This window comes from Ochotona princeps, chromosome 2 (assembly GCF_030435755.1).
Source record: "Ochotona princeps isolate mOchPri1 chromosome 2, mOchPri1.hap1, whole genome shotgun sequence".
Lineage (NCBI taxonomy): Eukaryota > Metazoa > Chordata > Mammalia > Lagomorpha > Ochotonidae > Ochotona > Ochotona princeps.
Window position 1 is genome coordinate 85729749 of NC_080833.1, and position 15257 is coordinate 85745005.

Here is a 15257-nt window from a genome sequence, read left to right on the forward strand (position 1 = left end):
TGTGCTTTCCGTGTTCCTGGTGCTGCTCTGACTGACTTATTCAGACGAGCATGGCTTTGGATCTGACAGAAGTTAAAGTACCATTTTATAGGCCCTTGTTTCTATGTTTAAGATGCGAGTAGGTGGAGGTACTTTGCTGAACATGTGAGCAGCAAAGTGAAGCTGCGTTTTCCCAGAGAGCAGGAGGGATGGAGAGGGAGGCACGTGGCCCCCTGTGGCTGAGGGCGCCCCGGGAACCGGGCTTCGCCCGCCTCTGGGTGCTTTTGAGGGTGCACTTACCTCCCCTCTGGCTTGCTAGCAGGGTGGAACCAGGGTCTGCAGGCAGCCCCCTCCTGGGAGGCTGGACGGGGGCGGGAGGATGGGGAGTGCTGGAGGGGGAATGATAGGTTGAGGAAGGACTGTTGGGTGTTGGGAAGGTGTGTCTTGCTCACCTTATAGGTGCTATTCTCAGGGGGTGATCCATTTGCACCCCCAAGATTGTCTTCTATCCCGTTTTATTAGAAATTGCCCAGGTCCCTGAGCAGTCCGCAGAAACAGAAGAACAATAAACGGCCTTCGGGACCAGGGAGGAGAGCTTTCTCTGGCCGGAGCCTGGCTCCACCTCTGGACCCCCGCCCTCCCTCGCAATGACCATCGGGGTCGCTCCGAAAACCCCTCATAGCAAACAAACAATCATACAAACTAAAAAAACCTAAAATAAATAGACAAACAACAAAAAGTAGAGCTTGGAATCTGACAGGAAAGAGCTGGCGTGGATTGGCTCATGCCTCGCTGGGTGGGACACAAAGATTAGTCACTCCTCACCATGGTGTTGAGGATTTTCCTGCACACCCCCCCCCCAAAAATGTTCTGCACCTTAATTGTAGACAAATGTCTTGTTAGAGTTACAAGCCAGTGTAGATTATCCTAAAATCTGCCAAGATCAGCAAAATTATACTTCAACACAACAAATGGCTAAATACTGAAATGAAATAGGCACGAGACAGCTGAATGGCACCTTATAGCCATTTTAAGGTATATAGCAGCCGGTCCTGTATATAAACTAAAATTGAAATGTCAATGAGCTAATCATAGGTTGTGGTTAAGAACTTGCCTTTTTTTTTTTTTTTTAACATACTGGTTATTCAAAACCATGTCAATTCCATAATGTTGCAAATTGCTGTTGATGTTATATTGGGACTCTTAATTGACTGTGATGATATTCTACCAGCTCTAACTTCAGACCAGAAATGGTCTCCCCAAGAAACTGTTCAACCCATCTGGACAATAAGTAGCTGGACTCTATGCTTGGTATACGTTTGCAAGGAAAGAATCTTGATTGAATTTCAACTGTAATACTGCATCAAGGTGGAAGAATCCACCAGGGGGGAGGGGCGTGGGGAGGGGTGGGGGGATTCTCAGAGCCTATGAAACTGTCACATAATGCAAAATAATTAATAAAAACATAAAAAATTTTAAAAAATAATAATAATAAAAAAGAAATTGCCCAGGTCCGAGAAAAAGCCTGCGTGTCACACGTTTCAATTATCTGTGGAGCTGGAGAACTCAGAGAGAAGGCAGCCACACTGATCAGTAAGAAATGCCAGCCACTGTTTCCAAGTTTGGTTTTGTTAGAGAAATCGGTGTTTCTCCTGAGATTAATTTAGCCTGGTTTCCTGTTTGTTCATTGTGTGGTCACTAGGTCACAGGCTGTCTGCAGATGGAGTCCATATCTTGGCCTGACACGTTCAAGGGAGAAGTGAGGCAACGTTTTCATTAAAACTCACCATTTTTAAACTTATGTACCTATTTGAAAGTCAAAGTTACAAAGAATTCTTCCATTCCCCAAATGGCTACAAGTGCCAGAGCTGGACAGGTCCAAAGCTGGGAGCCAGGGGCTTCCACCTGGATGTAGGGCTGGCCAAGTACATGGACTGTCCTCTGCTGCTTTCCAAAACCATTAGTAGAGAGCTGGATGGGAAGTGGAACAACCAGGACTTGAACTGGCACCAATATGGGATGTTGGCACTTCAGGTGGAGGCTTAGCTTGATACACTGCAGCTCCAGCCCCCACATTCAGCATGTTTATGATAGTATTGCTCACCTAAGAAACAGTTTGAAAGTAAAAACGCTAATGTTAAATATTTTTGTAACAGGTAATGTTGTTTTTACACCCTTGACTTGTGTTTGACTTTTAAGAACTAGAACATGCATATATTTACGTGTAGTTTTGCAGAAGTTTGTATATTCTTGTCTAAAATCAGAACCTGGAGCATGGAGCCGACTTCTTAGGCAGATCATGTGTGGTGACATCTTTCTTAGGTGTTATTTCATTTGCTTGCATTTGTACACACGTTCTTTTAGCAGTGTTATGTCTTTGGTTTAATTACAGCTGCGTTGCTTTTAATAGAAGACTGATCTAGCATAGGTCTGTTAATTATTTTTGACATCTGCCCTGATTAAGTCAGCTTAATTTTCTGAGACTTGAAGCAATGATCAGTAGAGGAGGGAGAGAAAGAAGCTCATCCTCCATCAAGTGAAGTTTGCTGGCCACTGGACAGAGAACGAAATTGGTCATGTGTCAGCCACGTGCTGAGCACCCAGATGGCCTGGGAAGGAGTGTGTGAAGCCTTACAAGCACCTGCTGTCTGTAGGGGTGGCTGGGAGTTCTTGAGCTTCTCTAGCACAAATAATAATCTGAAATACAACCACACTGTGAAACTCCACTGTGTGATTATTGGTGCTCTATAGGGATCTCAGAAAGCGGCTGGAACTATAAAGCAATTGGTGTTTGATGGGGTATAAATAGAGCACTTTTCAACATCTTGTCATGCTGTGCCAGGGAGCCCTTTAATTATGAATGCTTTAAGAATTTTGCTCAAGTTTTTATAGAAACTTAGTGAAATGTTCCTATTCTGTTCAGTTGCGGTAAGAGCTCCGAACTATTGAGTGCTAAGTACATTCTTTTTATAGATCTAAATTATAGACTCTTTTTTAAAAGGGGGATGCAACTTTAGTTCCAGTGAAATTTGAAAATTTTCCTGCACCACCTTTCTGGTTGAGAGAGTTCCCCCAGGATGGCAAGGGAGGGAGCCAGGTGGCTCCTTGCACAAAGAGGGGGAACAGTGAGAGGTGGCGTGGTCCCCAGACAGAAGACTGTCTTCCACTTGGGCTGGTGAGCCGAGGAGGGACTAGGGGCTTCAGGGCGCTCAGCTGTGCTTTTTCTCTGTGGTTCCCTTACACTTGTCAGGATGTAGGGGCTTTGTTGCAGTATATCTCGCTACTCCCAAATAAACGAAGGATTCCCAGTGAAACTGTTAAATACATCTTGACAATAGGATGCTGGTATCATGATACTCTTAAGTAGCAGAATGATGGACTTGTGAGTATTGCTGAAGGACTAATAATATGGGGGGAATAGTATGGGAGAGGAGGATGGGGAGGGTGGATGAGGACATCCCTGAGCCTATGGAACTGTATCATGAAAAAAAATACTATACTTAAAAAAAAGTATATTCTGTTTCTGGGGGAAACAGAAAGGCCAAGTATTCTTTGTTTTTAAATTTATTTTTAATTTTTTTAAGATTTATTTTATTTTTATTGGAAAATCAGATATACAGATAGGAGGAGAGTCAGAGAAAAAGATCTTCTGTCCGATGATTCACTCCCCAAGTGACCACAACGGCCGGTACTGCGCCGATCCAAAGCCAGGATCCAGGAACCTCTTCCAGGTCTCCCACGTGGATGCAGAGTCCCAAGGCTTTGGGCTGTTCTCGACTGCTTTCCCAGGCCACGAGCAGGGAGCTGGAAGGGAAGTGGAGCTGCTGGGATTAGAACCGGCGCCCATATGGGATCCCGGGGCGTTCAAGGCGAGGACTTTAGCCGCCAGGCCACGCCGCCGGGCCTGAGGCCAAGTATTCTTAACTGTTATTATTAAAGGAAGCACCTTAACTGAGAGCACAATTAAACTTCACTCTTTTCTAAAGAATGTTGGCATTTGCTCTGAGGTGTAAGTTACTTCGCTTGAAAACAGGATGCACACACATATACACATCTCATCTGATAGAAGAATGTGTCTGTTCTTGAAGGACTAATGCAATGGGATGTGTGTGTAGCTCAGCAGGTGGACCCTGACTGGGATGACTGCATCCCTGATCATGAGGGTCGGCTTGTGCCTTCCATCCCGGCTGCTCCACTTCATCTCTGGGTTCCTGAGAGGATGCCAAGGGTGGCTCAAAGCCTTCTGTTGCTGCCGCCAAGCAGGAGATGCTGATGGAGTCCAGGGCTCTCCTGCCTGGCCCAGCCCTGGCTGTTGCAGGCCGTTGGGGACTGAATCAGCAGATGGCAGGTGCGCTTTGTCCTGCAGCTCCCCATCCCACCAATCTCACTGCATTTCAAATAAAATGAAAATAAATATAAAAAATTAAGACATATTAAATTGGACTAGTCGTGTGTTTTAAAGGTTTATTTCTTTGCTTTTTCAAAAACACAAAATGACAGAGAGAGGGAAACACACACAAAGAGAGTAAGCGAGAGAGATCATCTATTTGATTTACTCCCCAAGTAACTGCAGTGGCCTGGGCTGGGCCAGGCCAAACACAGGCACCTGGAAATCCTGCTGGATCTTGCATGTTGGTGACAAGGGCCTAAGGACTTGGGTCATTTTCACTACCTTCCCAGTTCCATCAGCAGGGAGCTGGGGTGTAAGCCAGGACTCGAACTGGCACTCATGTGGTATTGGTGTTGCAAGTGGCGGCTAAACTCAGTGTGTCATAATGCCAGCTCCATCCTTATTCTTTTTAAAAAAACTATTTTCATGGATAAAATTGATGTTGTACCAGTTTTTGATGTCAGAAGTATCAGTTATCTCGAACTGTTGCTGTGGCCCATTTGAAATGCATTTCTCATTGAGCTGTGCCGATGGGTGCCCCCGGCCCCCTCACATGGCCTCTGTTCATTCCAATCCTGTGGTCTGCTGCTCTCAGACCCACCTGCTTTTATTACATCACCTTCTTGTCCCTAAATCTATGGCAACTTCATTTTACCCTTCCTTTGTTTAAAGTAAAATACAGCTGCCTGCACGCTGGCACCTGCAAGCTGATTAGCTATTGATAGAGTACTGCACTTGAACCCAGTGGGCTTCTGGGCAGGGTTTGATTTGGGTGTTTTTTTTATGTGTGGGTTCATTTGGCATACTTTGTATTTCTTGGTTCTCTCTCTTCCAGCTGGTCTTGGGCGAACAGGGACACTGATAGCCTGTTATGTCATGAAACACTACAGGTTTACACACGCTGAAATCATCGCTTGGATCAGAATATGCCGGCCAGGCTCCATTATTGGACCCCAACAGCACTTCCTGGAAGAGTAAGTACATTGGCTGCCTGTTTACCCTCCTTGTTGCTGCTGCTCGCTGCCCGGCCTTGCCCCGGGCTGTGGACCATGCCAGGCCAGTGGCTGCAAGATGGCTATGTTGCTGGAGAAGCCTCTGCTTCTGCTAGAATGATGCTGATTTGACAGCTAATGCATTCTAACTTTGTACCTTTTATATCTCTTAGATCAGGTGAGAGTGAGAAGAAAATCACAGAGCCATCTCTGCCTACCCTTTTTCTGTCATTTTCTCTGTGTGATCTGGCTACAGTGCAATTTTCTTATGTCATCCCACTTGGCACTTTTCATTCTTTTCTTTTGTTTGCATGTCTAAAAGCAGAGTTAAAGGAAAAAAACCCACCATAATTAGGGTCACTCATGCTCTCCTGACAACTAGCTGAACTGCTGGCATAGTGACAACTTACAATACACCTGAGAAGTTTGCAAGGAAGGAAAAATAATACGCCAGGTTTTACCCTGACCCTGTGATTGGCTTTCTGACTGTGATTTTAGACTACTTATAAATTCACGTATTCACTCGTTCATCAAGTCACTTGTACACTGATGAACTTTCTGTCTGTCCCCACCCGAGGAGGTGCAGAGGTGGAATCTCTAAGGTGCATAGGTCTTTCTGGTCCACATAGGTTTTCCTTAAAATGCTAGAATTTATCATTATGGGTCCAGGATGATAGCCTAGTGGCTAAGGTCCTTACCATGCACACCGAGATCCCATATGGATGTTGGCTCTAATCCCTCAGCCCTGCTTCCCATCCAGCTCCCTGCTTGTGGACTGGGAAGGCAGTGGAGGATGGCCAAAGCCTTGGGACCCTGCACCCGTGTGAGAGACCCAAAAGAGGCTCCTGGCTCCTGGCTTTGGATTGGCGCAGCATCGGCCATTGCTGCTACTTGGGGAGTGAATCAACAGATGTAAGATCTTTCTCTCTGTCTCTCCTCTTCTCTGTATATCTGACTTTCCGATAAAAATAAAATAACTCTTTAAAAAAGGAATTTATCATCAGTTTGCTCATTAATAAAACAAGAATGTGAAATGAACATCAGTTGATCCAGGTCCAACTCTAATGTTATAAATTTGTGATGTACTGAAAATGATTTTTTCCTCTTTTTAAAAAAAGTATTTCTTATGAAAGGCAAATTTTTTTGCAGAGTGGAGAGGCAAAGAAATTTTCCATCTACTGATTTACTCCCCAATGGCTGAAACCAGGAGCCAGGAGCTTTTTCTGGTTTCCCATGTGGGTGCAAGGGCCCAAGGCTTCGAGCCATCCTACGCTGCTTTTCTAGGCCGTATGCAGAGAGCTAGATCAGAAGGGGAACAGCCGGAACAGGAGCCAGCATCCATTTGGGATGCCGGTCCTTGCAGGCGGATTAGCCCACAACACCACCATGCCAACCGTGATGGCTTTCCTTTCTAGGCCAAGAAGGCTCTGTTTTGAGTACCAATGTTATATTTCTTCTCAATTCAAATCATTTTACGTTGGTAAGAAATAAATGATCCCGAATTTCAGAGAATGGTGCTATATCCAAGCTCTTGGCATCTGAAGTGATAAGGAAAATCAGCGGTTGAGAAACTACTCCTGGGCTAGTTAGTTCGTCAAGATCTGGCCATCATGAGCTGGAGGAATGTTCCTTGAATAGGTGCCTTGCAAACATTCACCTGGCACCAGACACTGCTTGGTGTAGTGTGCAGTGAGGATGTGTCAGTGAGAATGCTAAGGTCAGAGTCACCCAGGGTCCTCAGGGGTCTTGTCTCATGCCTGCATATGCTTTCCAAATGCAGATGTCTCTTTCCTCTGTGTATGTCAAAATCCTAACAAGGGAAATAACAGCAGAAGGCACAGGCACCCTAGACCAACGGAAAGTGTTTCCACTTAGAGACACTTCAGCTTAAGATGTAGAGAGTCTCCCTTGATGTGATGGACAGTATGGCTTATCCCAGGTTGGCCATGAAAAGGGGCGCAGGAATGCCTCACTTGTGCAATCGCTGGACTGTCATAGGCCATTTTAGCACTTAGATTAGAACCTTCCTGAAACCAGGGCTTTTCTTTTATTTTCTTGTTTTGTTTTTGGTCTTCGGCACTGTAACTTTTGTATTTCATACTGCTTGTTAAGAACTCACATGGAGGGCCCAGCGGCGTGGCCTGGCGGCTAAAGTCCTCGCCTTGAATGCACCCGGAATCCCATATGGGCTCCGGTTCTAATCCTGGAAGCTCCACTTCCCATCCAGTTCCCTGCTTGTGGCCTGGGAAGGCAGTCGAGGACGGCCCAATGCTTTGGGACCCTGCACCCGCATGGGAGACCTGGAAGAGGTTCCTGGTTCCTGGCTTTGGATCGGCACAGCACCAGCCATTGTGGTCTCTTGGGGAGTGGGTCTTTGGATGGAGGATCTTCCTCTCTGTCTCTCCTCCTCTCTGTGTGTCTGACTTTGTAATAAAATAAATAAATCTTTAATAAAAAAAAAGAACTCACATGGAAAAATGCCTTTGTTAATTGTGCCTTGGCTGGGCTTTCTCAGCTCACCGCCTGCAAGACGCGTGAGTGGCACCACAAGTAGTGTTTTTACTTTTTACTCTTACTCTTCCCTCCTCTTTCCCTCATTCTTGCTTTAAATAAGATTTATTAGTTTGAAAGGTAAGATGCAGGGAGAGAAGACAGAGCGAGAGAGACAATTGATCTGCTTGTTCACCCCTGCAAATGGCTGCAACAGCAGGGCTGAGCCAGGTCTAAGCTGGAAGCCTGGAGCTCCAGCTGGTTCTTCCACATGGGTGACAGGAGCCCAAGTGGTTGGGGCATCTTCTGCTTCCTTCCCCAGGCACACTGCCAGAGAGCCGAATTGGAAGTAGAACAGACAGCACTCAAAGTGATGCCCAAATGAGGCGCCAACATCACATGTGGGAACTCAGCCTCCTGGGCCATTTCCGTCTTAACATAGCTGTTGGGAGAAGACTAGTGCGTGAGGGACACTCATTTGTTGCACAGATGCTGATTGGCTGCTCTTTCTGGGTCAGCCAACATTCCTGGCTCTAGGGATACTGCAGCGAACCTGCCAGTCGAGGTTCGTACTCGGAGTACTTAGATGTTCAGTGGAAGAAGCGTGTATGTGGATATTCAGGGTGGTTTCTGCTGTGATGAGCGCTGTGAGGATGGGGTGGAAGCTGACTGAGGGGGCATGCTGCAGCACCGGTTCTCTAAGGAGACCTGGGGCTTGTGTGGGGAAAGGATCCAGTTCTGGCAAAATCAGCATAGCATCCCTTGGGGCTGGAGGGAAACAGCATTTTCACGCCAGAAAGACTAGTGTGGATGGGACATAATAAGTCTGGAGCTGGAGGGCTGAGCTATAAGTTCAATGACCTCTCACAAAGCGAATCCACCCGTGTAACCTCTCCTAAATCAAAAAACGAAACATTACCAGCACGCTAAGCCTTGGCATGTCCTTTCCATTTGCTACTGATTCTGCCAAAGGAACTGCTACTTCATTGCTGGCAACACCAAGGAATTTTTCCTGTTTCTGAGCCTTCTACAAATGAAATTACACAGCATCTTTATCAGGCGGCTTTTAGGACACAACTGTCTTCGCTGTGTCAAGAATAGGTTGTTTATTTTCATTGCCTAAGTATGTTCTCTTGTTTGAAGACATGAGAAACCTTTACAAAGTTTGTATGAATTGAATTAAATGATGAGCAATTTTTGGTGCAGCGATGTTTAAATCTATGCCTATGAGGATCTTCAAAAATTTTGAAAATGGTGTGCACATTAGGTCTAGGGGTTAGATTACTGGCTGGGACACCTGCTTGTTACACTGCAGAGAGTGGGCTTCAGTGCTTTCACTGTTGAAGGATATTTACATTGTTTCTAGGTTTTGCTGCTTCTCTGTCTTTTGCCATGCTTACCTGCTGTGAGTGAAACTGTGGCTTTGTGCGTGTTCAGCAAAGCAGCCGTGCATCTGTTTATATTCTCAGCCATGACTTTTTAGCCTTTTACATTCAAGTTGTTGGATTTTATTAGTAGTGATTGTTAGCTTTGTAGCTTTAATTTACCTTTCCCTGATGACTAATGAGATTGAATGTCTCTTAATTTTTAATAACCATTTGTATATTCTGTTTTGTGAAGTGTTTTCTCATGTCTCATGCTTTTTCTGTTTAACTTTCCCTTGGTGATTTGTTAGGCATAAGAATAGTCTGGAAACAAGTGCAGTATCCTTTATGTGTAATGTAAATATGCTTTACCTTCTTTCTTGTGCATTTTCACTCTATTTGTGAAAAAGACTTGTTTTATTTGAAAGGTAGAGATACAGAGAGAAGGGAAGATAGAGAGGACAGTTTTCCATCTGTTGCTTCACTCTCTAAATGGCTGCAGCAGCTAGAACTGAGTGATCTGAAGCCAGGAGCCAGGAGCTTCTTCTGGATCTCCCATGTAGGTGCAGGGGCCCGAGGGTTTGTGCCATCTTTTGCTGCTTTCTCAGACTGTAAACAGGGAGCTGAATTGGAAGTAGAGCAGCTGGGACACAGACCAGTGCCCGTATGGGATGCTGGCACTGTAAGGCGGAGAATTAGTCTGGCTAACCCAGCACACCAGTCTGTGTCATTGATTTTTTTTCCCCCTCAGAGGTAGTGCTTTCTGTATACTACTGAAGATATCTGTATCAACTCCAAAGTATGACTGTAATGTTTTATGTTATGTTCCAGAATTTCTGTTGATTTTTCTATGACATTTGGATTAGGTTAGCAGAATTAACTTCAAAAATATCTCATAAAATGAAATGAAAAGTATCTCCTTCTCTATCTTCTGACAAGAAATGCGTAGAAGATGGTATTTTGGGAATGAAAAATTTTGTTGATGGAATCAAAAGAAGGTGAAGGTCTATTGGAAGTGTCGATTGGCTTATGTGACAGAGGTAAACCCAGGGTATGGCCTTAACTGAAAGTTGCTTAGAGTTGGATGGGGATAGACTGCAGACTGCAGGCCACCAGGTGGCCTTGTTTCCACTGCTGTGGTGTTCCTAGGTGGGTGGTGAGCAGACTCAGCTGTCCAGGTGATGTCAGCTCCAGTGCCGCTGGTCCCAGGGGCCCCAGGTACCCTGGGAGCTAAATACCGTGTTTGTTGTCTTCACTGACATATGGCATTGTCTTTGCTTTCTTCTGTGTTAAAGATTTATTTATTTGAAAGGCAGAGTTACAGGCAGGGAGTGAGAGACCTTTCATCAGCTAGCGCACTGCCCAAATGACTGCAACAGCCAGAGCTGGGCCACACTGAATCCAGGAATTCTGAAATCCTGGAATTCTGTCTGAGTACAGGGTCCCTGCGACTTGAGTCATCATCCTACCCTGCTTTCCCAGGCACTTTAGCAGAGAGCTGGATTGAAAGTGGAGCAGCCATGACTCAAACACACACTTGTGCAGAATGCTGATGCCAGTGTTGCAGGTGGAGGCTTGAAGTGCTACATCGCAGCACCAGCCCTTGATGTCCCTTCTTCTGTCCCTTATAAACATAACCTCAATCCTTCTCCTAAGCTGTGTTTTATGCCAGTTCTGGTTATCATTTTGTCCCTATGTGTTGCTTTTGTTAGCTGATAAAGCTTGGTTTCCCTGTTAAATGGAAACCATTTAGAAGACAGGAGAAGAGTTTGGTTTGGTCTACCCTTCTTTCAGCATGCATGAAGGCTCTTAATGATATAACTTTTAAATAGTTATTTCTCACTTTGGACTTGGCTGTTGTAATTGTCTGTTGGTTTCAAGCCTTTTCAGGAACCTTCAGTTCACCTGTCTGTATCACTGAAGGCTACCTTTGACATCATCTTACAGGTGGCAGGGATCTCCCCATCGCTGCCCCGCCTTTTCTCTTTTATCCCTTCCTCCCACAAATATGACAACCACACTATGTTAGGCAGTGTTCTAAGGCACCTGGGAAATTGCAGTAAAACTAAAAAAAAAAAAAATTCTGACCCATTGGGTTTGAGAGAGAGGAGGAAATGGGAGAAGATGTTAATAGACGAATGTGTAAATTGCTTCGTTTGTCTGATGATGGCAGGTGCTGTGTAGCAGAAGTGCTTGGGGCCAGTGCAATGGCTCAGCTGACTAGTACTCCATCTCTAAGTGCCAGCATCCTAGCTGTTCCACTTCCCATTCAGTTCTCTGCTTATGGCCTGGGAAGGCAGTGAAGGATCCTGAATGGGCGTTGGAGACCCAGAAGAAGTTCCTGGCTTTGGGTCAGCTCAGCTCTGGCCATTGCAACCAATTAGAGAGTGAACCAGCAGGTGGAAGATTTTTTTTTCAGAGTTAATGCACTTTATTTTCCTTGTGTAGAAAACCATGTTGTAGCCACAGCTGGGGTTTGGGTCCACTGCACCAACACACAGGTGTGGGTTTTCATGTGATGGTCCGTGACTTCCTGGTAGGTAGACTTGGTGAACAGGATTTCTTTTCTTTTTCTTTTCTTTCTTTCCTCTTCTTTTCTTTTCTTTTCCCTTTTCTTTCTTTCTTTCTCTCTTTTCTTTCTTTCTTTCTTTCTTTCTTTCTTTCTTTCTTTCTTTCTTTCTTTCTTTCTTTCTTTTCTTTCTTTCTTTCTTTCTTTCTTTCTTATTATTTTATGATACAAGCCCTGGGATTTCCCTTATCTCCTCCCCATAAATCCTCTCCCCCCACTGATTTCCCCTATTTTAATACAGAATTATAGTTCTTCATAAACAGTCATAAATCCACCATTGCAGGCATGGACAATGGTAGAGTCCAACATCCTATTGACAAGATATAGTTAACAGTTTCACTGGGATCTGTCTTTGATCTGGAAGTAGAGATGCTTACTGCATTGTATCCTCACATTTGGATATGACACTCTCCATTACACAGTTACTATACATCCCCTTAAATGAAAAGCCACAATACAAAATCAACAACAGGAAGAAAAACATGCTACCGAGTGACTAATACGTAACTGAAACAATGAAGAAGAATATCAAGAACCTTCTTGAAGGCATGGTATGACTTATGAGTCAGTGAAGAAATTAATGAAAAAAAAAGCTGCTTTGAAGAAATGAAAATAAAATCAAAAACATCAAAATCCATGAGATATAGATTCTGTTTATCTTTGTTGGTGAAATATGTCTCCTGTAGGCAACAGATAAATGGGTTCTGTGTTTTTAATCCAGTTACTAATTTATGCCATTGGATTGATGAGTTTAAGCCATTTACATTCAGGGTTAATATGAATAGGTGGTATTTTGGCCCTGTCATTTTAGGGTTGTCCATTGTTTGATTTAGTCTTCTGTTGTCATTTTACTGGGATGATCTTCACATTTGCCTTTGGTTTTGGTGAGTGCTATTACTTTCTTTTTTTAAATGATTATATTTAGTAGTTTATAGTATTCAAGTGAGATTTTACAGAGCTTCATGCATTTTAGGATAACCAAACTGATTTATAACTCTAACAAGCCATATATTAACAATTGAGGAGTAGAACAGTCTTAGGTGGGTGCACAGAGAAATCTCCAACATCTTAGCTAATGAGGAATAACTGAACTCTGCATCCTCCCTAGTGAGTTCTAGGAGAGGCCAAGTCGGGAGCCTGACCAGTAAGGCACATGCTGAGTAATTATAGGCCAGCTGACTTTTTCCTATCTGTTCAAATCTTTCTGTATTAGTTTCTTTCTGTCTATCTGAGCTAATTATGGGGATCCTAAGCAACTCTGATGGTCATTGCCAGAGAGGATTGGGAGCCAAAGCTGGAACTAAGAACGGATCAAAGAAAGCTCTTCTCCTGAGTCAAGAAGGAGATATACAATTCTTCTATCTCTGAGGACCTCCTGGGACTCCTGTCTGTTGTTCCAATGTCATCAGACCCTACAGCATGGTCTCTTTCTGTAGGTCAGTTCTCTCTCTGTCTTTCCTTTTCTGTGTAAATTTGCCTTTCCAACAAAAATAAAATAAAAATAAATAAGTAGATAGGTGCTGCTGAGTGGGCTCTGTGCAAACACACTGAGTAAAGGTGTCAAAATGCGAGTGTAGATATTGTGGGTAATTTTAAAAACAATTTCTGAGTTTTTCTTTATATTTAAAGTGACAAAATTATATGTATGGTGTATATATATGGTGTGTATATATAGTGTATGCCATGTGGTTTAGAAATATGTTTATACTACTATTGTGGAATGGCTAAATCATATTAATTAGATGTGCATTACTTCAGTACCTTTTTTTGTGGAGAAAACACTTGAAGTTTACTCTCAGCAGTTTTTCAGTGTCTGATATATTGTTGCTAACTATCATCACCAACATTAGATCTCTTGAGCTGACTCTTCTAACTGAAATATTACATTTGTGACCCTCTCCTTGATCCTTTCAACCAAAATGCAACCCCCCAGCCCCGATTTCCTGTCCTCATGTGAGAGCATGTGTTATTTGTCTTTGTATTCCTGGCTTTTTTTCTCTGATCATGTGTTTCATTTAGGGTAATGGTTCATCCATGTTGTTGCAACTGATAGGATTTTCTGTTTTTAAAAGTATTTTAATTTCCTGTTTATCTAATGTTTGTCTTTTAGTTGAAAGGCAGAATTACAGAGAGAGGGAGAGACAGAGAGGTCTTCCATCTGCTGGTTCACTCCCCAAATGGCTGCAAGGGCTGGAGCTAAGCCCATCAGAAGCCTGGGAGCCAGGAGTTTCCTCTTGGACTCCCATATGTGCGCAGGAGACTAAGAACTTGAATGATCCTTTGCTGCTTTCCTAGGCCATAACCAAGGAGTTGGAAAGGAAGTAGAACTGCTGGGACTAGAACTGGCACCCATATGGGATGCTGGTGCTATAAGAGGAGGCTTAGCATACTACACCATGGTGCTGGTTCCTCTATTAAGTGTTTATCTGCTTGGGGTGCATGCTGACAGAAAGAGAGAAAGGGAGAGAGAGAGAGAGAGAGAGAGAGAGAGAGAGAGAGAGAAAGAGAGAGAGAGAGAGAGAAGAGCAGGTGAGCATTCTTCATCTGCTGGTTTAATCCTTAAATGCCTACAGTTCCATCTTGACTGTTGGCAAGTAATGCTGCAATGAATTTGGAGTTTAGCTATCTCTTTAAATCACAGACTTAATTTCTTTTAGAAATATGCCAAGTAGTGGGATTGCTGGATCATGTGGTGGTTTTAAATTATTTCTGAGAAAGCTCCATACCTGTATTCCTCATTTGGGTAGTTTGGGAAAAATGGTTATGGTTCCACATTGAGAGAACAACAGCTGCCGAATGCATTAGCACATGCTGGAGGCCATTGTGACTGGGTGGGAGAGCAATGTGTGATGAGGTCAGAAGGTAAACGGGTCATCTCACTCCATCTTCTAGACCTTGCAAGGCTTTTGGCTTTTCTTTGATGAGAGGAAAAGTCAGTGGAAGGCTTTGAGCAGAGGAGTGATGTGATCTGACACATATAATCTATCTGTAAAATTTTGATGTAATTATAGATTAGCATTCAGCTTTCAGAAGTTATACAGTTGATCTCAGACAAGAGTAGAATTGTGATTTTAAAAGACTGGGGCAAGAGAGAGGGAAAGGAAAGTCCTGATCAATAGGTATTAAGTTACCATGAGAAAGGGTATGTGTTCTTGTGTTCTGTCACACAATTGGGCGACTGTAGCCAATAGAAATGCACTATTTAAAAAAGAATCTTGAAGAAAGGGATGTTTGCATGATAAAAAATCATGTTTGAGGAGGAGATGGATATGCTTACTTCTAGATGAATGTTACACAATGTATATGTATCCAATTCACATGTATGAGGTACCCATGGCACCTCAAATTTACACACATTTTTTTGTGCCAGTTAAAAGGGAAATGATATACATCTCATGTACTCCTTACCCCATTTTCTTAAATGCTAACATCTTCCAACTATACAGTAATTCTACAACCATGGTAAGTGCATT

General features: G+C 43.6%; 1 protein-coding gene across 3 annotated transcripts in view; it reads left to right on the top strand.

The window, feature by feature from the left end:
* CDC14A (cell division cycle 14A) overlaps window positions 1-15257 on the top strand; it is a 178175-nt gene that overhangs the window by 115833 nt on the left and 47085 nt on the right. For all 3 annotated transcript variants that reach the window (XM_058659654.1, XM_058659647.1, XM_036494656.2), the window contains exon 10: window positions 5205-5343. In XM_058659654.1, coding sequence (XP_058515637.1) covers window positions 5205-5343 — 139 coding nt within the window. The remainder of the gene's footprint in view (window positions 1-5204; window positions 5344-15257) is intronic.